The following is a 27676-nucleotide window of genomic DNA, read 5'->3' as shown; positions in this document are numbered from 1 at the left end:
ATACACTATAGAAGCTTACACAAGGAAAGTGCAATTCTCAATCCGTGTATCTGCAGTGTATTTAAACCTGGCCAAAAAAAAAAAAAAGAAGAAGAAAAAAGAAGAAAAAAAAAAACCACCACAATTCCTTCTCTCTTTTGAAAACTGAAAAGTAACTTAGAAGAGTGGGAGCAGTTTTTCTACTCTCTGATTCTCTACATCCTTACATCCTAGCAAAGCACAAGCTCTGACAGGGAATACAAGACATTAACAGGAAATATGTTAGCTCCCCTCTTGCCATTAATTCAGAATCTCAAAGCACTTCCCTGAGTGGCACCTGCATTTGGAGCAGGTTGTTTCAAGCAATGAATTCCAATCACATTTTAACCAAAGACTCAGTTTTTATTAGCAAATGTGAATATAATGAAAGAGGAAATTATTTTAAATCCTTAATCATTGTCAATTACCTTTATCGGTGCTCCCCGAATATGCTGCATTGTAAGGCACTTCAGTTTATTTAATTTTCTCTTCATACATGCAAAACAGCTGCTTTCCCATTACACCAATGTCTCCAGTGTTAGCAGAACTCCTTAGTTGCCAACACTCTTCCAAATGTGGGCTTTTCCCACTAGGATGGGATCACACTCTAAGTAGCTTTTCTACATAAGTCTCTCCAGCAGGATCATCGCTGATGTCACATACAAATTAAAAGTGCTTCTAAACAATACTACTGCTGATGTGACATACAAATTAAAAGTGCTTCTAAACAATACTACTACTTGATGCTAAATATGCTAGATTCAAACTGGTATCAATAACAATTCTGGGGTTTCACACAAATAACGTTAGACTGATATTCATTGGAATATTGTCTGGAGTATTCTGTCATCTGTACTACACCAGAAGAAAAGAAGCTCAGAGAGACAGATCTTTCTGCTATGGATCCTTCTGCCATAGCCTGAACGTGCGCCTCCCTGCATCCAAACAATTGCAAAGAATTCCCAAAGCAACCCCCTCTTCCCCTCCAAAAAAAAACAACAAAACCCTCATTCATAAGCACTATGTCTACTATGGATGTTATAGCAAACATTAGTTTTGCCCACAGATCTAATATCAGCTTAGGGAGGAAAATCATGTTCCATATTTTACTGCAGTCAGCCTGCCAACAGCTGCTTGAGTAGAATTACTCCGGCAGCAAATCCTACATTTGTGCTATCACCTGGTGGCACTGTTACACAATCTTCTAAACTTCTGTTTTTGGTGTTTGGTTCCTGGCAAGCGGAACAGTGCTGGTGTTACCCTGAAGGTCACCCAGGGCCTCTGCAGGAAGACTGAGGATGGAGAAGGCCAATTGCCTCCAACACTTGTTTTCACTTTGGACTTTAAAATGCAACCCGCCCCCCCACCCCCATGCCCTCCACCCCCTCCAGGGTAGTCATGTTGCTGACTTGACATCTGGGGAAGAACACACACCTACATCACATCCCAGGGCAGGCGTTGGTATAAATAATAGCAGTTTGCACAGGCATTTCATGTTTCTGATTCTTCTGCCTTAAGCAACCAGCTAGAAAGGTAACTAAAGACTTAGGAGGTTTTAGTGGATAAGTATCAGCAGAAAGATCATCACAGACAATTTTAAGGGAATTGTTTTCAGGTGAAGACTGATGATCATTGAGCAGATGAATATAATCTGGAATATAATCCCAGATACAAGAATCACTGCAGATCTCACAATCTGTCCTTTAAATTGAAATACTACTTCCTCGCTATTAATTTGTATGTTTCACTTAAAGCCAACACACAAACACACAAAAACACCACAATAAACACCTCTTATTTTCCAGTGCACGGGGGCAGTATATTAATTTACAGCTTGCTTAATATTGGCTCAATATAAAAACACAACTGACAGGAACACCCTCTGCAGAATGAGAAAAACACCGGGTGATTTTATTAACAGGACAGTGGATTATCAAATGAGATAGGGATTTTTATATATTTCATCATTAGTTGGAACTAGATGGTTCCCCCTCCAACCCAAGGCAGTACATGATTCTATGACTTGCAGCTTGTATTTCTTACCAGTGTAGAAAAAAATGTTTTTATGCACTGGAAAAGAAATTGGAAACTATCAACAAGAAAATGAATTTTCTGTCTTAATCTGATTGTATTTATAGCAGTAAAATAGAGAATGAGACTGGACATCTAAAAGACCACCAAATGAATCCAATGAATATTCATTCATTCCAGTGAATACTGAGACGTTGAACTGAATCCAAGCCACCTTGATTAGTGGAACTTTTCTGAAAAAATTGTTTTCTGGCAGATTAGCTACAATCAAATGTAATAAGGACACACTATTCCTAAGAATGCAGTAGCAAGTGTATTTTTTCAGGACAACATGTCATGGGAAAACGTAATCATCTATTTCAAGAGACAGCAGGGGGGTATGAAGTGAGCCCTTCTCATATTTTCTATCTTAATTCTCATACTCTTTACTTGGGAGGAGCTGCAATACCATCTTTAATCCTTAAAGAGAAATAAAGTATGTGTAAAAAAGTCAAACTTCTTGTTTCACACGGCTTGGTCTGTTTTATTGAAACCTTTCCTAATAAGAAATAAGCTTTGTTTTTTACAACTGTTACCATACCTCTTTCTACCTGATATGTTCAGAATGTATATATTTAGTCTTTAAAAAAAAAAAAAGCACACAATGAATCAGTACAGGTATAGGTCAACATCAGCCAGACAGAGAAAGTTGTTCTACTTTATATGAAAACAATCAAATCAAACTCAGCTGTAGATTGTGCAGTGGCAATCCAACTGGGATTCATCTCCGTCTACTAGAGACGAGTTTGGGTCACATCACTAGATTGTTGTTTGCCAACCCAGAGCTGACAGTGGTGGCAATCAGTTTTTTTCTCAGATTCACCATGGTGCCAGTTTCTCTCTGAGACTGGCTGCAGATAATGGTTAACTTTAGCAGCAAGATATGAATGGCTAGACTTGAGACCCATCAGCCTCATGTTTTACTAGAACAAAACTCCCTTTTCTCAAATAAGAAAAAATCAATTTATAGAATGAACTTAAGACAATCCCTCAAACACTATTTAATTGTCTTAGCACAAAAAAAATAAGCGCTCCCCAGGAAAGCAGTCATGGCACCAAGTAGGCCTGAGTTCAAGAAGCATTTGGGCAATGCTTTCAGAAACATACTTTGAAACTTGTCTGATCTTTTGTGGAGCCAGAAGATGAACTCTATGGTCCATGTGGGTCCCTTCCAATTCAGGATATTCTATGATTCTATTCGTTTAGTACCCTTCAATGGTATGTTTTCAAAAATAGGATGTATTTTCTCTCAGGCCTGTTCAGAGAAGAAACAATCATATCTTGGGAAACCACTGAACAACAGCCTCAGCACTGTCTTACATACAAATGAAAAGTGAATATAATTTAAACTGCAGGTAGATCGCAAAAGCATCTAATTACGTACCCAAGTGGTCACATATGTTGTTAAGCAAATATTCAGCGAAGGTGGCTGGGAAACTGCACCAACAAATCATCCTTGTCACATTTCCCTTGGCATAGGAAAGACACAGTCATTCTATCTTCTACAAATTAATACAAAAATCTCTCAAGCGTAATAATTACTGAGATTCACCAGAAACATAGTGGGCTGCTGCTGCTATTTAGTTTTCATGAACATATCTGGCCAATTAGTATCTAAATTTATAAAAGATTTCTTTCATTGTTGAATGCTTCATGCTTGTAAGGTCTTCGCACGCTCCTATGTGAATACTAATGCACTGAAATTGAGGAACACTCAGCAGTACAGTAACTCCATAATAAAATCCAACTGTTCTTCATAGTCCAAGATAAAAATCAAAGTTTGGCAACAACACTCGGTTCCCATGGAATACTGGGGGTGGGAAAAGCATAAAAACAAGCCAGTTTCTTAAAAACCAGAAGGAACTTCAGAACAATCTGCCCTGGAGATGAACCTAACTGAGCAGCTCTGTCTGCTGTAAACAGCATCTCATTCTGATTTATCCAGTAATCTGAAGAAAAAGCTTGAAGCAAGAAAAAGGGCAAAAATCAGTTGGGAAAAGAAAAAAAGAAAAATCCCAGCTGATGAAGCAGCTTTTCAAACAGCTTTTCTGAAACTTTGTATGCATTGGGACACCTTTATGTTCGGATCCCAGAAAGATTCATCGTACCTGTCCCAGTACAGTAAAATGGCTGGGATTAGATCACTGCCAAATTTGATGGGAAGCAACTTGCTTGTAGGGATGGAAGGCAGCCCTCCCTCATCGGCTCCAGCCACCCAACTGCAATATTTTAGATGCTGTTCAAGGAAACAGAGACAGGTTGTGCCTCCTGCAACATGGATCTGATAGAAGAGGAGGTTGGCAGGGGTTACTGATTCACAGTATCAGTTCAATTTGGCCACTCAGTCACTTTACTCCAATCCAATTTATACATTACTGCTGTTGTCCTAGAATAAGTAACATCAGATTTCAGTCTTAGCTTTCATACTCACACGGACATTGTGAGGAAGGCAACTCACTGGCTCTTCCCTCTCAAGAGGGAAGTCATCTCCAAACTGTGATTTTCTGGAGCATTTGTGACTTCCTCCACCCCCAATGTCTTTTTTTTTCCCCCTCCAATCCTACAGTTCTTTTTATGGATATAAAAATATTTGAGGAAACAAATGACAACATTGCCAAGACATTTGACATTATCAATAAACCTGTCTAATCACTATCCAGAAATCAGTGTTCATAATACTGACAAGAAAAACAGAAACGATCCCTAAAACAGAAATACTCTTGCACTAGCTGATCTTCTATGATATTTTAGGACAAGGAATTTGAAGCACTCCTATTTTATTTGTTATTATTATTATTATTTACTATTGGGAATCTAAAAAACGAGTAATTTGATCCACTGTTTGACTCCCTCTATGAGAAAGATTTTTTTTCTATCAAATCTGAATCTCTTGTATTTCAGCTTCCATCTTCCAGCCACACATCACAAACCTACCAGACTACCAGACATCATCTTGGTAGCCTTGTGGCAGGCAGTGGCAGGCTGCTAAAAGGTCCTCCTGAATCAGTCTGTTCTCAGCTCCCTTCTTCACAGGGCAGTTGCTCCAGGTCTCGACCATTTCAATAGCTACTGTCTTTTGAGTTTTTTCAGCCCATCAGATAGCCTAACCACCTAAGGCATTGTACCACACAGATGATGACTATGACAAAACAAGGTATTTGCCAAAGTAACAGTAGGTACCATCTACCGTGTCTCCCATCGTCTGCAAATCCCACTGTTTCATCCCAGAGGGCAATAAGGTTTGACAAGCATGATTTCCCAATAGTAAATGCACACTGGATAGTCCAAATCACCTTCACAGAATCACAGAATTATAGAATGGTGCAGGTTGGAAGGGATTACCTTCCATACCCCCTGCCGTAGGCAGGTTTCTACACACTCGGTTGGCCAGGCCCCACACAATCTGGCCATGAACATCTCTAGGAATGGGGCATTCGTAGCTTCTCTGTGCAAACCATTCCAGTGCCCCACCACCCTCTAAGTAAAGAATTTCCTCCTCAACTCCAATCTAAATCTCCCCTCTGTTAGTTTAAAAGAATTCCTCCTTGTCTTAGCACTACTTGCCCTTTGAAAAAGACAGTCTTGTCCTCGTTTATATGCTCCCTTCAAGTACTGGAAGGCTGCAATGTGATTTCCCCGGAGCCTTCTCTTCTCCACACTGAACAACCATAGAATCATAGAATGGCCTGGATTGAAAAGCACCTCAAAGATCATCTGGTTTCAACCCCCCTGCTATGTGCAGGGTCACCAGCCACCAGACCAGGCTGCCCAGAGCCACATCCAGCCTGGCCTTGAATGCCTCCAGGGATGGGGCATCCACAACCTCTCTGGGCAACCTGTTCCAGTTTGTCACGACCCTCTGAGAGAAAAACTTCCTCTTAACATCTAGCGTAAACCTTCCCCATCTTAGTTCAAAACCATTCCCCCTTGTCCTATCACTATCAGCCCATGCAAACAAGCCCAGCTTCTTCAGCTTCATAGCAGTGGCGTTCCATCCTGTATCTTCTTGGTCCTCCTCTGGACGCACTCCAGCAGCTCCACATCCTTCTTCTGCTAGGGGACCCCAGGCCTGCATGCAGTACCCCAAGTAGGGCCTTACAAGGGCAGAGTCAAGAGGACAGTCACCTCCCTCATCCCACTGGTCACACTTATTTTGATACAGCCCAGGATACAGTTGGCCTTCCGGGCTGCAAGCACACACTGCTGGCCCGTGTCCAGTTTTTATCCATCAGAATCCCCAGGTCCTTCTTTGCAGGGCTACTCTCAATGAGTTCCCATCTATACACATATTTGGAATTGATCCGACGCAAGTGCAAGGTGTTGGGAGTGGAACCTACTGAACTCCATTAGGTTTAAAGTGGACCACTTTTTAAGCTTGTCCAATCTTCTCTTTTATCTGTTCAGAAGTAGCTTCAAACTGGGAAATGATTTTAAGTTGAGAGAGGGAAGATTTCGGTTGGATGTCAGGGGGAAGTTTTTTACAGAGAGAGTGGTGAGGTGCTGGAACAGGCTGTCCAGAGAGGTTGTGGATGCCCTGTCCCTGGAGATGTTCAAGGCCAGATTGGATGGGGCCCTGAGAAGTCCAGTCTACTGTTAACTGGGGAGGTTGGTGGCCCGGCATGTGGCAGAGGGGGTGGAAATTCATGATCCTTGAGGTCCCTTCCAACCCTGGCCATTCTGTGAAACTGGACGTGACCCATGACATTCCTAGAAATTAAAAGCAAGTCTGAACAGCCTATAGGTCTCTTGAAAATTCTTACTGCCATTTTCAAAAAGGGGTGCAATATCTGGCTTTCTCCCATCATCATGGACCTCCCATGAAATCCATGACCTATCAAAGATGATAGAGAGCAGCCTGCCAGTGACCTCAGCCAGCTCCTTCAGCATCCTTTGCATGAATCCCATTAACTCCTATGGATCAAGATTTTCCTCAAGAGATCTCTGATTCAGACCTCTCCCACTAGCAATAATTACTGTCCTCCCTGAACTTTGTCTCTGGGCTCAAAAGCCTCAGTCTTATCTGCATCTACTATCCCTAAATTACCCAGTTATTTCAGCAGTCAGTCCACATGTTTCTTGTTCGTTCTTTTACTGCTAGAGGAATGACTCCACTATTTCACAATACACAAAAGAGTGGTCCTCAAGGCATATTTGTGGTATAAGAAATCAAGGTCTGTCTTCATTTTTCCTTTATACAAAAGACCTCAAATGAGAGAGAGACTGAAGGTGATTCACTCTGTATGAGGCCAGAGCTTACAAGTCTGATCAGTCTTTCAGTTTTCTTCTCCCCCAGAGATTCAAATTTCAGTATACAAAGAGGATGTAGTACTGGTTGATCTTGCAAGTTGGGTAGATGAGTCTATAAAACAATAAAAGATAGCACTTTGCCCTGATGTTAAGCAGGGAAATCATGGAATCTTGAAATACATCTTGTTCAAAATGACTTAGCAGATGATATAATAGCAATCTATATGATTAAAAACAAAAACAGGATGCTAAGAAAGGAGACTTGCTAAGATGAAAGGACATTAATGAGCATCACTCTTCTGGTAGATCCTGTTTCCATAGCTCAGAACTCATTCATATTCAAAGATACACAGATTAAAGGACAAAAGAAGGATACAGTATTAAAAACTGCCTTTTAATGGCTCCAAATTTTAAATTAAAACAAAAAAAGAGAGAAAACACAAAGATGTGAACAAATGCTTGCTTGCTCATCCAGAGTAGCTATGTGATCTGAATCACTAATAAATTTTTTCATGAAAGGTGAATGAGTAAGAGCTTTGCATAGTTACTGTTGCTATGAAAGTCACTTTCCTTATTAGCCACATGTTGCACAAGTATTTCCCTTTCCTTTTCACTCACAAACAAGTATTGAAGTGTTAGAAAAATGACCTCCTAAAACTTTCTGAGACTATATTTGAAAGAAAGCAGTCAGAATGCTGATCCTCAAAAAGCAGAAAGTGTTCAGTAAAGAATTTGCAAGCACACTGAACGGGACAGTGTCAGACTATGCAAATGTGTGTGAACTGTGTCTGGATCCTTTGAGAGAAAGCTGGAAGCTTCACCTCCCATCTGTTCTCTATAAGGAAGAGGACACAGCCCAAATTTACAGCATCTACTGCACCAAATTCCACCACTTACCACATAAATCCTAACATATCTACCTATGTGTAATGCTTTGCCAGTATTAGCAACAAAGAAGAAAGGAAACTGTGTGAAGAAAGGAAATAGGAAGAAAAATCATATTTGGAGGCTGATTCATGAATCATATCTAATTCTGCAGAAGAGAATGCAATGAACTTCTAAACCATAAGAAGAATCCTTCAAAGACATGTTTGGAAATGGAAGTATTCTTAGTAGCTAAACCTCCCTATGGTAAATACCTGAATTATTATTATCAGACCAAATAAAAGGAATAAGGTATTTCTAGAAACTCTTAAATAAGATCTCTAAGAGTTGAAATGAATTTTAGCAAAAAAGAACCATTCACAAAGTGTACCCTTTAAAGGAGACTTAGGTTTATTTTTCAGAAAAAGGCAAGAGGAAGCCTCCAAATTTAGTTTTTATGCAGTGACTGCAATACCACAGAGTACCGTGAGATAAACCTCAATAAGATTCTCATCTGGGTTGTAAGGAAATGTGTATTTTCAAGTGCAGCAATTTTCTCCTTCAGTCCTGAATTCAATAGCATATTCACTGTGATGTCTCATCAATGGTCTAAGGCTCTCCAACATGACTAGGTTTCATGAGTGATGATGGAGCTCCACCATAGAAAATAAATGACATATGAAATCACCACTTTAACTGGAGTTACTTCAGGCACATCATGTGTAACAAACAATCTTGTATCAGCGGGTAGGTGACACAGTATAAACTTAGTAGTTAACACTATAAATATGGATAAATTCACACAATCTGTTTGCTCTGACATATTTTAAGGCAAATAAAAATGTTATTGAAGCAGCTTGGAATGCATGTAAATACAAAGAAAGTGAAGGTACTTCGCATGTAACCGATACGATATTTATTTATGCTTCCAAATCATCATAGGTGCCATGACCTAAATGGACTCAATCCAAAGTATATATTGGAAGAGCGAGACTTACTAACTGTACTCATTAAATACAAGTAGTTGATCAGTTCTTGTCTAGTTCCCCCCTTTCACAACAGGAAGAACTGACTATTACTTACTTATTAGTTGAAAAAGATTTTGGTTTAGGTTTCCCCATAAAATTTTCCCTATTATGGACTCTATCACACTATAAACTCCCAATTATATAGTTATTTTAGCATTAATAACAAACAATTCATAACTTACAGGCAATTAAATTCTTTTGAAGATCCATCTTCTTTTAAAAATAACACATTCTGAACTATCAAATTAGTAGCAGTGATCCCTACTAAAATTGAAAAGACTACCCACTGAAACACAAGAGTGAGAGCCCCAAAGAAATTCTTACCCTTTCTTATTTAGCACTTTGGCATTAGCTAGTATTGATCTGTTTGGAAAACTCAGTGAATTAACATCTCTTTATTCAGATTTGGTTATCACAAAAGCTTAATTTCTCTTCCACACCAATCTTATGTCAACATAGTTCTGCTGCTCTCAAAAGATAGCATGCAGACATTCAAGAAATAAATATATGTATGTATGGCAGTGTAGAGCAGTAGTATTGTTACAGCAAACTAGCAGAATATGTTTTCTTCATTAATATTTCTGATCTCATTTGCAAAATGAGGCTGGCTTTTTCAAGTAGAACATAAATTTTCAAAAATGAGCAACTGGAGCAAAAGAGAACCTTGGCAGTAAGTATTTTGCAAGTATCTGCATGCTGTATATTATATGCATAAATACATATATTTTCATTCTGTCTAACTATTGTCTGTAGTTGTAGCAGCAATACCTTCTATTGGAAATAAAGACTATGCTTTAGTAAGCTGTTAAACAGACATCCTGAGGCAACACATCATGAAGAGACTTCCAGTAGAGTCCTACAATCAACACAGCTGTGATGCTGCACCCATACTAACTGCAAACCAGCACAGAAGCGCTAGCTGTAGCGTGGACGGAGCACTAGGCTGGTACAGTCTTACTGCTTCCATATGAGCTGCCCACAAAACACTCCATTGTATAATATTCCAGCCCACTTCTTGGAGTCCTCAAGACCCAGATATCTTCTCTTCCTCTTTCGGGGGAGGTGCTCATCAATAAGCACTTCAGAAATAAGTGGCCTGAATTTTCAAGTGCCTGAGGCATCTAAAAAGTCTAATTTTAGGTTTTTATTTTTAAGTGTCTTGGGTGATGTTTCTAGAGTTCTGAGAAACTTTATCCAGCCCACCATGCAGACTGTTTTTCCCACACTTACTCTATTAATCTAGGAGTTCCCACTCAATTTTTTCACACCAGTTCAGCAGCGAAGCTGCAGGACCCCTTCTGCCTGCTGAGCCTGCCATATGGAAGAGTTATTTCTCCCCCTCACTGACTCCCCATTTTCTGTTTCACTTCATCTAAGCACACAACTTGTTCCCTGTTGCCTTTTCCTCTCAGTCCCTCCCTCTCTTACCTATTTTTTCCCCACTTTTTAGAAGTGCAACTGCACTCACTAAGTTTGGGAAGCACTTGAGATGCAGCCTGTGGGAAAGATGAGACGCAGAATCAGTACTTTGTGAGTAGCTCCTTACAGTAGGAACAGGGCTGATAAAATTTTAAAAATCTCTCTGAATTGCCAGGATATTCCTTCCTCAATACACATTCTACTTTGAGAGATGCAAAGGAAATATGTGTTTGCATAAAGAGACGTAAACACGCACAAAAAGAAATAAAAAGAAAATAAAATCCAACTCTGATGGTACAGAGAATTTAGGAACATGACCTGACAGCTCATAGAGCTGAGAGCACACACGAGCTGCCACAAAGCATGCTTCTGCAAAGCATGAGTGTGCAAGGTGAATGTCCACATATCTTTGGGTCTGTAAAGGAGTAAAAGGTTTACGTAAAGACCTCAGAAGTGCTTTCTGCATATGCAGATCCAAAAAATTATTTTCTTAAATAATGCTGATTTTACTCATTCTATAACTTGGTAAAGTAAGACTGGTTACACATTTCTTTATATATAAATTTAGTATTAAATACAGTGGGCAGCCATTAATAAATCGGACTGGCCCTGTTACAATAGGCAATGTGATGCTGCTAATTTAAACTTTAAAACATAAAAACCTGTATATACATACATGTTTAAATAAGGATGCTAAACTTTAATTATCCAGATTATCCTATATCTGTAAAGCACTCTGGAGATCATCATAATTACTGAAAACAAACTTAACGAAAAATGAGAGTGTAACACAACATGCAACAAGCATTATTTTACTCCAGCTCTGTTAGTCACCATCATAAACAGTCGTTTGCCAATTGGGTTTGAGCTTAACATAAAGAACACTAATTTTTGAATGAAAGAGGCAAATCCAGATGAGATCACTAGAATTTCAACACATTCTTAATCCACTCATCACAGTCATTACTAGTTCATGTTGTTAGATCACGGACACAGATTGCTCTCATTAGAGAACAAAATGCAAACAAGGTCAAAGCAAGGTAAAGCCCTGCGTAATTGTATTAGGTCACCAATAGTTCTAATGTGTGTGTTTAAGATATTTAATAGCCAACTGTACTCAAAACATTAGAATTTCATATTTCCTGTTTCAGAGTCCCTGTCTACTCCATACTTGTCATTACATTTATCATCAAAAAGTTGCAAACTATTTGTCTAGACCTTGTCTATTATAATTGATTTTTGAGAAAAGTCAAAGAAAACTAAGTACTTTTAAGTCAAATGGGGCATGCAGCTCATAACTTAAAGTACACTGAAGTTGATGGAAGCTTCAGGAAAGTAAGTTTCATTTCTATCACATTATAAAATCTGTAAAGTTATTATCAGAAAAAACTCATCCAGTACAGTAAACATATTCATCTGATATCGGTATTGTGCTGTCCAAGAGGAAACCTTTCATTTTCACAACTTTCAGGAACATGTGTAATTATATGTTTATGAAGGTACAGAGGAAACCATGTTTCTTCAATCAGCCTGCCAGGAAAATCCAAACATTATGCAGTATGAAGTAACAATGGTTCTATCGACTCACTCTCTGTGACCCCAAATCTCATATGAAAGACAGTAACAAGATAAAATCAATACATCTCTCATAATGGGTCAGTCCAGCTAGAACACCTTGCCTGCTACTCAAATGATGCTCTTTAAGAAAAACATATAAGCTTAGCCTCTTTCTATGGTCTGTTCCTTTTCATAGAATCGCAGAATCGCAAGGACTGAAAAGGACCTCTAGAGATCATCATTATCCAAGGTTGTCCCTATCCTTCATACTCTAAACCAGTCTTTCCTCATTTGTAAGAACAAGGTCCAGCAGCACACCTCTCCTTGCTGGCTATCTATCACCACCTGCATCAAAAAGTTATCTTACATGCACTGCAGGAACCTCCTGAGCTGGCAGTGTGCCAGGCAGTGCTGTTCTTCCAGGAGATGGTGGCTGACATCCTCCACTAGAACCAGTGCACACAACATTGTGGCTACGTTCAGCTGTCTGTAGGTACAGGAACTCACCAACTTCCTCCTCATGATCAGACAGCCTGCAGTAAACACCCGCAGTGGCATCACCCATATTGGCCTGCTTAATTCTCATCCATAAGCCCTCCACTCATTCACCGTTTATCCCTAGGCAGGGTGTGACGCATCCCAGTAGTTACTCACATATAGAGCAACTCCACCACCTTGCCTTGCTGGTCTGTCTTTCCTGAAAAGTACATTTTATATTTCCCAATGGTCTACAACTGCTGCTCACAAATGTTAGCACCTCTTTATGGACAAGTTGCCTGTTGAATGCTGCTTGTGGACATGCTCCATGTTCCAGCATTGTAACAGGGTATGCATAAAGGCCATGGAGTATTCATCCCTGGAGATTTTCAGGACAAAACCGAGCATGGGTTGTCCTGATCCAGTACTGTCTGAAGTTCTACTTCCAACAGGAAATCAGAGTATCTAATCCTAAGAGGTCTGTTCCAACAAACATTTCCATAAGTCTGTCAAATGAAGTGTTGCACAACATTCAAATCAGTGCTTTCATTCATATGCTCTGATGATAGAAGGACATTTAATTATAGTCAACTTTCCAGTAATGTTATTAATCCTGAGTTAGGTTAAGAACTCCTTCTGATAACACGGTTAATCCAGCGAATCAAGCGAAAATCTCCCTCATCCCATTCCCCGATTGAGGCATGAAACAGTCATGGTGCATTTTTTATATTCCTTTCAGATTATTTGGAGGAATAAGGAACAAACAATCATAGAGCCGTGCTTCTTCACACATCTCAAGTAAAATTTCAGTCAAGTGTATGACTGAATTAAGCTTTCTCAGAAAACGCATCCTATACTACAGGATAAAGGATTAAATTTTAGGGTGCTTTTCTCGCACGTGATGGGATAAAGTCTCCTTTAAAGAAGGATTATACAAATAGAGATGTTTGAAGTATAATTTTGGAATCTCATGGTCACAATACTATGAACCCATCAATGCCTTCATTTTGCCTCTTCTTAATTTATTTTGGGAGCAAATAATTGAAACTTCTGTGAGTTTTTGGAAGGCAGTTGTGCAGCACATTTTAAATGCAGTTTTCTTTCAACACAATTTCAAGCACTCAGATTTAACACAAATGAGAAGATGTTTAAGACAATACATTCTTCTTGACTTTTTAGACAATTTGAAGGTGTACAAACAGCCTCATTTTACACTGCAGTAATTCAACAGCCAAGAAGTCTAATTACTTTTTCTTAAATCTGCAGAGTTGTAGCTTTTTAAAGTGCACCATTTACATCCACTTTTCTTGTCTGTACAACTCTCATTAGCGCATCTGCCTCTCAGAAGCGTTAACGAACCAGGTACAAGCAGTGCAAGGCCACTCTCCATGCAGTTTAAATCAAGTGAGAAGCTAAATATTACCAAAGGAATCAGTCAGGCCCAGACCTGAAAGGATTTATGTGAAAGCACCTGCAGGGATACCTAAGGTGATGTTAAACCTAAGGAGACATTTCAGATACTGAAATCTCAGAAGAATATCCAGAAACCAAAATTATTCAGAAAAAGATATCCATAACCTGTCTGATTAATCCTGGCCTAAAAACAGTTCAAGTTCACCACGTCTTTCTCAAACTGGAAATTCTTTCCAACCAGGAGCTTTCTAAATCATTCCTGCCTAAATTCTAACACCATCAGTTGTCAAAAGCAGTAACAGCCTTCCTATATCCTTCCTCCCCACATTGCTTCTATGCTTTCTTCAATAATTGTTCTTCAGGAAAAGAACACTGAAGAATATAATAGCACAAGATAAATAAAGCAGGTTAATTCTTAAGGGTAATCTGACACCAGCATGAAGACATGACATCTTATTGCTCATGGCGGGCATCTGTAATCTTAACAGACAAGTGCAACTAACTGAAAGAGATAAAACACAAGTCAACAGGAAAATCTTGCAATTTTAATGAGTATATTTGAATTTTTCTGTGAATGAAAACTCACCAATGGTGTAATATCTCTTCAATTCACTCCTCCGTGGATTGCGCTTTTGGGTATTGGCGGTGTTTTTCTGTTCCTCCTCAGAAGTCGTTTTGCTGGCGAGCAAAGGTTTACTGGGTTGAGGAGCAGGAGCTTCAGCTGCCACTGGGTTGCATCCTGGCCCACTAATATCCACCGACTGGGACTTTTTCTTTAATCTAAAGATAATCATGGCAGTAACGTATTATTAATCTTTGCTCTATAGCTAGGTTGAGTTTCTTTTTTTATATTTTAGGTAGAATAATACCAATGCATTCATTACACAGAATCCATGCATGCCCCAGCAGAACATAGAAAATGAGCAGTGGTAAATTAGGCCTTGTAGTAATTCCCCCTTTTAGCTCCTGCTAAATCAGCTGCAGCACTTGAATCTCATCCTACTGTGGCTCACGTGTAGCTACAAATGACAAACTGTCCTCAGATCAGCCCACCAAGCTGCCTGAAGGATCAGTTCATAATCTGTTTCAGAGAAGAGGAGCTGCTACAATTAACTTATCATTAAATTTACCTTGTTTTAGTTTCACAAACAAGGGGAATATAAAGAAATTAAATTATTTGCACAAAGTTGCTGAACACCTCAAGAAAAAGGAACTGACTAAAATGAAGGCTATATAGTTATTTCACCGGTCAATTTCATTGTTTCATTGGTCAATTTCATTGGTCAATTTGGCATTCCATCACGGTGCTGAGATAATTAAAAAGTATCTGAAATTCATAACCACTTGAAAATTGTGAAAGTTTAAAGGATGACTTTGCAGAAGAAAATCACTAGATTTTGAGAAATAATGCTCTGCCTCTGACCCACACTTCCACTGTGGTTTCCATATATTATAATCTTACTTTTGTGTTGTGCAAAAATGTTGTGTACAGAGAATCTATGAAGTTTTTATTATCTCCATAATTTCAAACTAAGACAGGTGAGACCTAAAGCTCAGTATGTGTATGTATGTCCTGCTGTCTGAAGGGCAGACAAATTAATAAAGCTGCATACTACAGGATAGAGCTACTTAACAAAGTAACTGATGCACTGTTGGGAATACCAGATTGGTACAAACATACTGTGCCTGTTCTTCTGAAATCACAAAGAAAGGGATAACACCTGTCATCTGAGCAGTAAAAATGCCACATGGCCTTTTTCAGGTGACAAGATTAATAAAGGACTGAGTAGAAATGCTTATAGAAAATTAATGTGCAAAAAGAAAGTTATCTACTTTGAAGACAGGTTCAAGAAAGGACATGACTTTATAGCAATCTCTTAACAAAAACAAGTCAAACTAAAACCCATCTTCTTTCAGCTCACCTGCACTATATATTGACACAGCTGTCATGGCTGTCAAATAACTCAGAAAAACACTGCAGCCTTTGAAATGCATCTTCACTGGGCTGCAATGTCTTGCAATGAGAGCCTCAGTACTGGCTATGTTTTGAAGCCAGGAAAACTAATTCTTTGTAAGCCTGACCCTTTTCCAGCACCCTGCTTTATTACTAGCCTCACGTTGTGCTTGTTTTTCTTTCTTATATTAAAAGCTGCACTGGCTGTAACAAGGTTTAGTTTTTTGGTTTTTTTTCTTCTACTGCACATATTCCATAAGCAGCCTCCAACTGAGTTTTCAACAGCGGGCAGCTGAAGTCTCTCAGTATCGTTGGTGTGGTTCAAAATGACCCTGCTGCAGCCAGACAGCAGAGGGAACAGCAAAAAGGGTTTCAAAGTCAATACTGCATGAACAGGACTTGGAAATGCACATTTGACGGTGAGGGCAAAGATCTAACTTGAATGAGAGTTGAACTAGAAGGGCCAAAACTTTATTTTTCTGTAGTAATCCTTAAGCTATATGAATTCTAGGGGATTAAAAAAAAAAAAAAAGTGCAAAAAATGAAAGAAAATCCACGGCCTTCCAGAGGGATGAAATCCTGAGGTGGTCACTACCACTGTCAGCTGGCTCTTGGTGGCTTCTATGATACGGCAGTGGTATCTAACATGAATGTTAAAACAGACAGGCACTTTCAAAGGAAAGGCTAACACCAAATGGGTATGAAGGCCAAATTACTGATAATTAATGAAGACAGCTCATCCTGGCTGAAGTTCAAGCAGGGCTATAGGAGGAATTCCTCAGCTGCTACTGACTGGGTCTGGAGATGCAGTGTTTGTTTGGAATACAGCTGAGCAGCACCTCATTTTTAGATATCCCTGTCAAAAACACATATTTCACACATCTATTTGTGTAATTCAATTGCACCATTGCTAATAGCCCATTAAAAACCCATTTGCTCCATCTATGTCTGCTGCCTCTTCCCCAGAACAGCTGCCACGGACTGCAGTAATGCAGCCATTATGCAGCCATTAATGCAGCCCTGCTGGGCAGCCATCCCAGTGCTCCACCTACCAGGCAGCAGCACAAATGCCCCTCAGCACCCTGCAGCTCCTTCAGTGATCTGCCCACTAGGCAGTCCAGAAGGAATGTGCACCTCTGGGCTGTGTGATACATGTCTGCACATACATAGTGACAAGTTCTACAACTTCAACTGCGTTTCTCTTTTAGCTCCTCTCCATACAACTGCAAAGTTCTCTAGCACATCCTACAGAGAGCCTAACAGATGGCTTCAGCTCTACCTGCTCCTGGCCAGCAGCACCTCCAGTAGTGGGTCACTGGGAGGGGGTTTATTACAATTCCCTCAAAAAGCAAACAGTCTGTCGGGTGGTCACACACTCACCGCTACGGACTCTGGGTGGTCAGTGCATATGGGAAGTCATGAAATCTGAGTGAGCCAGTTTACTGGGAAGTCTGTTATGGGCTTGAATAGCATTAGGATTTTGAATCCCATTAGGATTTTTATTTTTATTTTTTTATTTATTTTGTTAAGCACCATGGAAAACTAAGGCATTATTATCTAAATAGAACTTGAAAGCAGCTAAAGCAAACATGGCTGGCAGTCTTTTCCAGATGGAAAAAGAAAAAATTAAAAAGCATTTAAACCACGTATGGTGGGAACAAACCAGAATACAAAGCATCCCATGGGCTGGGAAAATGTACAATTTGATCTCTGTGAATTTCTAAGTAAAAACCCCATACTGTGACAAAGATTTGGAAGAAAGCCGAACTCATCTACTGAATATAAAACAGTCCCTGAGCCACTTGTGAGAATTCCTGAGATTTTACCATACAGTTAACAGGAGAAACAAAATCATTCATTTGAAGAATAATGCTTTTTCTTCTTGTGGTATTACTGAACACCCAGATCATCGTTAGGAATTTGATTTCCTTCTAGAAAGAAATGTGATTTAATCCAATATCAAAGCCAGGATGTAACTGATTCTGGAAAACAAACTTCTTCCTCTGTTTTCAATAAAGCACTGCAAAGTCTTGTTCACTCATATAGGGGAGACCAGTTACTTCATTTCCCTGTCATTCTCTCAACTCTCCACAGAAACCTGCCCTTGCACATGGCCAGCACTTTGGGAAAGCCATTGCAATTGCAATGCATCAAGTAAGGACTTGTGGCTGTTCCAGCTCCTCCAGCCTGGCTTCACGTTCTGTGTGAGGCACCTTCTGCACACTTGCAGCAGAAGGCAATGCCATGTAGGTCTACTGGTGCTCAAATAGCACCTGCAGCTCTGGCCATGCACTCACAAAGAGAAGATAGCAGAATTAGAATGACACAGATCAAAACAGAAACCCAACAGTGGTGGCGACAAACAGGCAAAATGCAAGGAGCAGGATGGGATCTCCACAGCCATCAGCAATGGGGTACAACAGCAGGAAACAATTTGTCACCATTTTCACAGCAGGAAACAGAGGAAAGCAAGCAGCAGGTTTGAAATCAAAAGTACAACAAAAGGTTGTAATTCCTTGAGCTACACATAACTGCACAGCAGAAATTGTGCAGGCCGGGAGTATCACTCAGGACTAGAAGGAATTCCACATATAAGGGAGAAATATCCATCAGGGGTTATCAAATTTGCATGCGTATACACAAAAACAACCCTTCTGCAGGGCAATTCCTTGAACCGAGGAAGGCAGAGGGGTTTCACAGCCGTTTGGTGCATACTCTGCCTCTGACATCACCGCATGTGCCGCACTTCTAAACATGCTACACCAGAGCACCCACACTTGCAATCCAAGTCTGAATTGGTCATTATGAAGAGGGAAACAAAACCAAACAACAAAGAGCAGGTAGAAAAACGCCCGCCAGTGAACAAGGAAAAGAATGTTACTTTGGAAACATGCAGTTTTCTGATAACGCAAGTAGTTTATGAGATCATTCAACGGCAGAATATAAAAAGACCTTCACACAGGTGGTGTTAGGAAAGGATTAGGAATTAATTCATATCTGTATAGCCCAAAGAGTAATTCCAAGCGGTAAGCATTTATCAACAACGCGACATCGAGCTGAGCTTCCGGAAAGCAAACAGTGGGGGAACCAGAGTTTTCTGCCAAAAATGAGCTTGTGCAGCAAGCACTACAACACTCTTTTTCATTCCTTTACACACACTATCAAATATTACCATGCAAATTAAAGACACAAGAGCTGTCAGTGGTCAAAACACCAGGCAGCAAAGCAAACCCATCCTCCCTCCACTGCCCAGTCATTGTGAGGGACACGGTTGCAGCACATGCAGGAAAACGGCCATCACACATCATTCCATGGGTGGCAAGGGAAGTGGTGAAGAACTATTGAAAACTGGGTTTGTTGTGTCTGGAATAGGCAGCCCGAGCCTCCTTAACAAAGCTCACACCTAATGTGTTTGGCGGAACACCACAGAGTAAAGACTTAGAGAAATGGACACAAACCTTGTGATTATTCCTGGGAGCATGACAGCACTGCTACAGGTAAACCCTTGGAGGATCATTTACAGAAGACATATAGATTGGTTGCTGCCAGGTTACATCCATTAACTCCAAGCGGGAGAATCCAGAATCCGCTTGTGGTTCAAGTGGGACAAGGCATTCTCACTGCCTGGGAGAGAAGATTAGTGAGTCCGCTGGCAAAGGATTCAATGCACTCTACACACCACAAATGGGCCTGGAGACATGCATTCACAGGAGGATGAGGTATGCAGCAGTGTGGAGGGCAGTGATGATGATGATGATGGGGAGGAAGATGGCATCAATCATGCTACACACATAATATCTCAGATAGTCATAGTGCAGATAGTTCATTAGTTTTCTCTTGTGTTCAGTTTCGTAATGATTACGAGCTCAAGATCATATGGCTTCACCATGACTGCATAATATTTTACAGTTGCTTCACATGGTGGAAATAATATGCTCAGCAGTTAGAGCGTGTGTTTTGTCAGGTATGAAAATTTCTTGATCTTTTCTTTTAGAGTTTTGAGAAAAGTGGGTTGCTATTTGCTGACAGTTATCTTAATTCCGAACATGTTTTAGAAGTGATGTGTAAAGTAAATTACTATTTTGGATCTCGCTATTTTGTTAATAGCTGCTATACTGTTATTTAAATAACTCCCACTAGTTCCATTTTCATAAAAGCTCTTCCAGTGCTTTATGCAGATCTATTTTAGTACAATTTGCATGGGTCTTGAAATTTCCAGCTCTGTCACATTCTGCACACAAAAAATCTGCATAATCATTTTAAAGTGATTGTAATTTCAATTTAATTCATATTTGTCTCTTTTATTTATTTATATATTATTTTATTAATACTCTTGCATTCTATGCAATGCTGCCTTACTTATAAGGATGGGATTCAAACTGTCCAAATTATTTTAAGGTTGTATCACTAAGGAAAATCTTTACATCACCTGATTAGAAGGCATTGTTTCTGAAATCTCTTATTATATGCAACCAGCACCAAGATCCCATTCACTGAACCTCACCATGGGAATTTCACACTGGCAGGATCACATATTGTACCAGTGGTCTCAGGGCTGCATTACGTATCTTGAGACACAGGGAATTCCTCATCTGCACTGAAGCCATATAAGCTTGTAGCATTTTTCTGTGTAATGTATTTAACTTTATCACAACATCTATTATTTTCAGTGCTAACTGCAGCTAATTTGTACATCAACAAAACTGCTTTATCCATAGCCTTTTACTTAGGCAACTGCATTCACATTTCTTTTTGAATCCAACCTTAGGCTTGACTGTTTTCTGAGTTGTTTACAAGTCAGCAGCAATACCCCAGGGCGCTCAATGTTCCTGAGATTGGCACAATATACGCAATCATAACATGCATATATTTATGTAGTCAAATTTGGGAGCAAAGGGGTCTTTTAACTTCTCAAAGAGACAGCACAGGAGGTTGGAAGCTAAAACATTCTTACAGCAGCACAGATTTGTGTACTCCCACCATCTCTGCAAATAAGTATCAACGCAGTAGGCAGCCTCTGCTAAGTTAGAAGAAAACTGTGCTGTGGATACACTTGCCCTAAGACATAAAAATGCAAATCTGCTCATGCTTCTGCCTTGTTCAGTAATTCACACAACCTGAGATGTACACAGGGAAACAACTTAAGCACTTCCCTGAACATACAGACTCCACTCCTGCAGCCAGGCACCCTGTGCTGCCACAGTGTGACATGCCACCCTCATACTGCACAGGAATGCTGGACAGCCTGCAAACAATTGAGACCTACTGCTGCAAGCAAGAGCCACCATCTTTAGTAAAAGTAGCTGGACACAGCACAGAGGCTGACACTGAGTGACCTGCCATTACACTGTAGGGATTAGTGCAGGACAGAAGACTCCGCATCACAGACATTCATCCAAACTCTCATAACCACCTCCCAAATGTAGTTTCCCTTTCTCTTTTTAAGCCACCAGACTCTCTCTCACACTGAGGTTCAGAGTGCCCCTTCCCAAAGGCATCAGCTTCATGCCCTGGCACTGGTCTACAAGGCTGCCACGTAGAAGGTATTATTGCTGCTTCACTTTTCTAAGAACCAGGCGTAGAACATTACACAGATGCAGAACTGAAAAAGATATTTAATACCTAGAGGTCTTTGGAAGCATTACGCTGTCTTCACTAAATAAAAGGCAATGGCAAGACTGGATTAAGAGTAGCAGCTGGAACTGCAAGTAAACAATACCCTTCTGAGACACCTGGGTAACCCAAATTGTACAGACACTGTTTTCATACTATTGCAGTATTGATTACATAGAGTTGCAATGTACTTGTAATATATTCTTCCGAAAATTCTCACAGGACAACAAGCTACTGTCATAATATGAAGCAAATAGCACCAAACCAGAAAGGTTTCTCTTCTCACAGAGAAGAGAGGCAAAAGCTGTTCCTCAAGGAGACTGAAACATCTAACATTTCTCCTTGCTAGTAACATAAATGGGTTCTCAAAGTGCTCTGTGGGATATAATAATATCAGATAAATCTCTCTGGAAGCACCTAAATTGTCAAAGAAAAGTTAAAAACTAGGCAAAATGAGAAATCATCCATCATCATAGCCAAAAGAGAGTTTAGCTTTTGTCTTTCAACTCATAACTCAGGCATTTTGAAGAATAATTTTAACACTTTAATGAAATGTACAGTAAATGTACAGATCGTATTAAATTAGTTTTACATTGATTAGCTTTATTGACTATTATTTGATTGATAGAAGGCAAGAGAACAACGCAAACCTGAACCAGGGGAAAGTCAGACTGGATATTAGGAAAAATTATTTACTATAGGGTGGTCAGACATTGGAATAGACTTCCTAGAGAGGTAGTTCCTCTCTCATGCCTGTCAGTTTTCATGATGCACTTGGATGTTCTTAATAATATGCTTGGTTAGCCCTGAAGTGGTCAGGCAGTTGGAATAGATGGTCTCTCAAGGTCCCTACCAACAGAACTATTCCATTCTATTCCATATAACACATGCTTCCATGAAAACATACTGCTTTCTTATTATATCCAAGCTACTTTTTCTTGAGAATTTCACTGGGCACTAGTTGGAAAGGTTTGAGAAAGTACCTGTCTTGTTTTTTACTTCTGATTCTCAAATTAGGTTAGCCAAGGTTATAGCAGGTGGGAGAAAAAAGTCACCAAAGATCCAGGATTATTTTATATTTGAACAAAAGTGCCCTCCTACCCTTATAGCAGGAGATCCTCCTGCTGTAAGTATTCAGCTCAGACCAACCCCAAACAGCTTTCTGTTTTCACTTGACATTAGGAACATGGCAAAGTTGTTATCAACATTTCCTCTACAGCCCCCAAATCAGCCTGCACATTTGGAACTGTGGATCCCAGGCTGTCCCACATTCATGTGGACACTGTGGCCACACGGTAGGCAGAGAAGCAGAGCCATGTGTTAGCGGCACCAGAAGAAATTAGAAAACAGAAAGGCTACGGCTGGTTGAAGCCTCAGCAGGCACATGCACATGTTGAGATTGGAGAGGAGGCAGCTAGCATTCTTCTGTGGTTATTTACCAAACCAGTACACTGTACCATAAAAACACTTCAATAGTAATCTGCTTCTTTGTGTTGCAGAACATCCAGAGGCCTTCTGAGAAATCAGCCACTGCCTTAATGAGAACAGCTAAAGCCTCAGAGGTGGGTGAGTGCCTTTGGTGGTGCAGGCCAGGGAAGGTCCTTGTCCTAGGGCTCAGCTCCCAGTAAGCAACGCGTTCCTGCCCAAGGCCGAAGCTAAACAACGCCTGTTGGCTTTTTCCTCACTTCCTCTCAAGACATCTCTTGCATTTGTGCTCCTGTTCCTGAACTCCTGGCTGGGGATGTCTCCAGTAACGGCACAGTCCTGAGGAGGATTCTTGAGACCACTAATCCTGGCTCTGCACTCTGCAGTACGCTCAGAGACAGGCTGCCCAAACCTTTAGGGACACTCACCAGTATAACGCTGGTGGATCAAGCAGGAAAGAACACATTGACAGCAAAAGGAGAAAGGAGAAAATGCCATGGGGGGTCCCCACATGTGCCATGTTGACAGTGCCACAGTATGAAAGAGATCATTGCACTTCAGCCACACTCTGAGTATCCTCTTAACCTTTTAGCTGCACACGGGGGGTAGACATGTAGACATCAGGGGAGAGAGAGGAAGTACAGAAGGCATGGGGAGAGGAGCAGCACTGCTGACAGGCACCCCACACCCCACTTCTACAACTGCAGAGTGGTGACCAGCCTCTGCTGTGCAGGCTGCACTGCACACCCGATACGGTATTAAGGTATTGTTTCTTCTTTCCCTTGTGCAGGGGGGCTGTACAGGCAGCAGGTGGTGATGCTGAAATTCAAAGGTAGGGAGCCTAAAACCATAACATAACAACATGCCCCCACCAGAGAAAATAGGTGACTCTTCCCTTGAGCCACTGGTTAGATAAATACTTGTGACAAGCAGCAATCTTTTCCTGAGTTTTTCCACTCAAAATGATACAAAATAGAGCTGGAGAAACACAGAAAGAAAAGATTGCAGAACACAGGTGCCCTGCAGAATTTTATATTATTATTCTTAAATCAATAAGCCCAGAGAGCAGAATTGTTATAAGCACTGCAACTACACCCACTGCAGACACTTGCAATCTACAAGCATCATAGTAAATGGCATTATTTAAAGAAAAATCCAATAAAAAAGCACTGTACTTTGGTTTTCCACAGCACTGTGAGGCTTTTCTCCCCCATTTCAGAAGAAGGCACCTCAAGGCCAGGCTGGCACCGTCAGGTGAAAGATCCCCAGGACCTGATACCAGCCTCACAAAGGCTGGTATGAGGAGATAAGGAGCTTGCATCTGACAAAAAGTGAAAGAGAAGCCAAGGAGAGATTTAAACACATCTGGAAGACATCAAAACCAGAGCTCAGATGACAAATGAGGCTGCAGTTGTTAAATGAGCCAAGCAAGTTTAGAGGCATTTATGCATTTAGTTTCCTAACTAGAGCTCAGCTCCAAGGCAGAGCTGTTAAACAACCACCTGATCAGCATTTGTAAGGAAACAGCATGTAAGCTGAAACATAGAAGCTCAATTTAGATGCATGCAGTAAAACTGTCAAGATTTTAGAAATCCTACATATAAATCAGTGACTTTTAGTCTAAACACAAAGTAAGAATCAGTAAATTGCGTTTTCTGTCCATGAAGTATTGGCAGGATTTCAAGATGTATTTTAAGTAATCTCACAACATGGGATTTTTTTCCTTGGCTAATCTTCTATGAAAAGTAACCATTAGGAAATCAAAATATTATGGCTAAGCCTTGCTAACTGCTCTTCTGAACAAAAAGGTAAAATCTCTCACTTGTGAAAAGTAAGAGGAAGAGGAAGAATTTAGGAACATAAATCAAGAGGATGAAAAGGAAAAGACTATATCCTATTCTCTTCATGTATTTCAACTGCCATGTGCATTTTTCTGTACTCAGTTCAGATCGCAGTAAATTTGGGGCTAACTTCTTGCCACATTAGGAGCTTACAAACAACATCACTAAAACCTGTTAAGTCTTTATTGCAAACAGTAAAATAGAAAAGGCAAAAGGCTGCAGAGTACCTCACCCCTTTGTCCATCCAAACTGGAAATAGGCACAGCTTGGAGCCAGCTCTCCCTGAATGCAGATGGGAAAGGGCCAGCTGGCACCAAACCCTCCAGCCTATTGCAGGGGTGTACGAGTGGCTCTGCTCCAGCTCCATGTGCCAAGCAGGGTCCTCTCCTTAAAATGCCAGCTGCATGAATACCTGCATCTGCATGAATACCTGCAGGTAACTTAGCAAGGTGCAGGCAAAGGAGCTAGCTACAGCGAGCAGTAGCTCCTTCCCCACTAAGCCTGAAAGCTCTGGTGCTTCAAAGTTGGCTGCAGTTGATTGCCTTCCATCTTTAGGCTTAAAAATTAAGCTTTCACCTGAAGTCAAAACCTAGAAGAATACCTTTGGATTATGCAATTTTTTATATTTTCATAATTTTCTACAAGGTAATACTTTAGGTTTTGGTAAATAAAAACAGATGGAACTGGCTTAGTTTGGCTGTAAGATTAATGCTGGTTTTATATTTTTATAGAAATATTTTAGAGCAACAAAAGTTTTGTTTGGAGATATCTGAAATCAGAGAGAAAGCCTGTTCCTGCTCTGCAGTAGGAATCTGCATTACATGAAGCAATCTGCAGTGTCTGTCTCGGTTCTGATCATTACAGTGACCCCCCACAGATCCAGCCCCACAGCTTTTCCAAAATCACTTGATGACAAATGACATACATTTATAACATCATAGTACTCAATTTATGTAAACAAAATACCGAGCTCCTTCAGCTCCCATTCAATTTAATCTACAGTGTATAGTGAAGAAAACAAACAAACAAACAAAAAAAACACAACTGTTTGGAATTCAATAATTTATAAAGGTATACATATTCATAGAATACTAAGCTTTTAATTTTAAAGAGAGAGGAATTAACCATCTGTTCCTGTAAATAAACCCATGGGGCATGTAGCATACAGGTAGAAAAAGATTAGACAGTATTTTATGTGCCAGAACTGACTTCTTCATCTGTGCTGCAGTGACTTCACCTTTTTAGAGATGAAATCTTCCAGAAACCAAGACGTTATATAACTCAGTAAAAAGCTGATAAGGTCAGTGTCATTTTATATTCCCTTGTGTGAAAATCAATTACAGGATGTGAAAGAAAAAAAAAAAAAAAAAAAAAAAAAGCCTTTTAAGGAACCAAAATCTCCATCCCATAATACAGCATATATATATGTATATTTTTAAGTAAGAATGAGCAATAAAGCTTTAAAGTAAAAGAATGTGTGGGAGGGAAGCAGAGGGACAGGCAGAGCAGAGAAGGAACAGAATAATTTCAGATCGTTTCAAGGTACTTTAATGATGACAAATCCTTTTGATGATTTGTTGTTTTGATTCTTTTCATGCTAAATAGTAAACGGGTCAAGTAATGGTGACTTACAACGTTGAGTTTAACTGGAAAGCTAAACAATAAGAAAGCTAAACAATTTCTTTCAAAAGTATATACCATTTAAGTTGGAAACACAGCCCTACTTTGGCTAGTCTCTATTTTTCTAAGGGAAAACAGTCCTTTAAAAATATATGTATATATTAAATTAAAGCTGTCTTTGATTGGAGTTAGGTTGGGTAAAGTCAACAGATCTATTTGAATATCAGGTATTCTCAGCAAGCAAAATGGAACAATTCTGATGTCTCGGCAGCCAAACATATACAATGCACAAAATTAGATGGTTTTCAATCCCTGCACAGACCAACCTAATTTCTTTTCCACTCAACCATAGGCCACCTAGAAAAAAAGATCTAGTAATTCTCATTTTATTCAGATAGAGGAAGTGAAATTTTAGATGAAGAAAGCAAAAGAAGACACTTTCTGTAGAATGGGTATAATGGCAAAGAAAAGAGCAAAAGTAAAACATGCCCAAAGCACATGAAAAAAGAATTCACTGAACCTAAGCCAAATGAAAACAACAATGTTACACAATCGGGAATTCGAATGGTTGACATATTTTGTAAGAAGAAAATAACTGGATACATACAATACAAGAAATTGCTGAGAGAAGAAATGCAGAAGTGAGCAGGGCACTGACCACATAGATGATCAAGCTTAAATTCTTCCCAACAGAGTATCATTATTTCATCAGGTCAGGGAAGTACCAAAGAGAGAAAAAATCTAAAATCTTGAGAGAGCTTACAAAGAACCATTTATGGAGTTGACTCCATTCAGAACTGCATTACAGGGATTTTCAAGGGGGCAGTTTGAGATTTGGATATCAGAAAGTGGCCTGGGTTCCAATCCAGAGGATCTAACTCTACTGTAACACAGCCACAGTTATATGTACTGTCTGCATCAGAAACTGGTCTGTGGCTCCAATGAATCCTCCAACCACTGCAGCTGGGGAAGCCGTATCTCCCTTACCAGCTTTTATAGAAAGACTCATGCACTGCACTTTTGTGAGGCGTTAAGACACTACTGAAGACACCACCAGACCGAGGTCTTTGTGCACTCATACTCTGAAATTCAGTTACTGGATCCAATCCTATGAACAAACAGGAGAGCTG

At 40.0% G+C, this 27676-nt stretch overlaps 1 protein-coding gene across 7 annotated transcripts in view; it reads right to left on the bottom strand.

The window, feature by feature from the left end:
• Positions 1–27676, bottom strand: part of OXR1 (oxidation resistance 1) — a 241077-nt gene that overhangs the window by 106427 nt on the left and 106974 nt on the right. For 5 of the 7 annotated variants that reach the window (XM_042869630.1, XM_042869625.1, XM_042869624.1 and 2 more), the window contains one exon: positions 14680–14873. In XM_042869630.1, coding sequence (XP_042725564.1) covers positions 14680–14873 — 194 coding nt within the window. Of the gene's footprint in view, positions 1–14679; positions 14874–19505; positions 19672–27676 lie in introns of all 7 variants that reach the window. The other 2 variants (XM_042869626.1, XM_042869627.1) reach the window with 2 other exon arrangements.

The sequence above is a fragment of the Lagopus leucura genome, unplaced genomic scaffold, assembly GCF_019238085.1.
Source record: "Lagopus leucura isolate 7727_CA_CO unplaced genomic scaffold, USGS_WTPT01 Super-Scaffold_100002, whole genome shotgun sequence".
Taxonomy (NCBI): Eukaryota; Metazoa; Chordata; class Aves; order Galliformes; family Phasianidae; genus Lagopus; species Lagopus leucura.
Note: the sequence above shows the minus strand (reverse complement) of the source record. Positions and strands in the feature narration are given on the sequence as shown.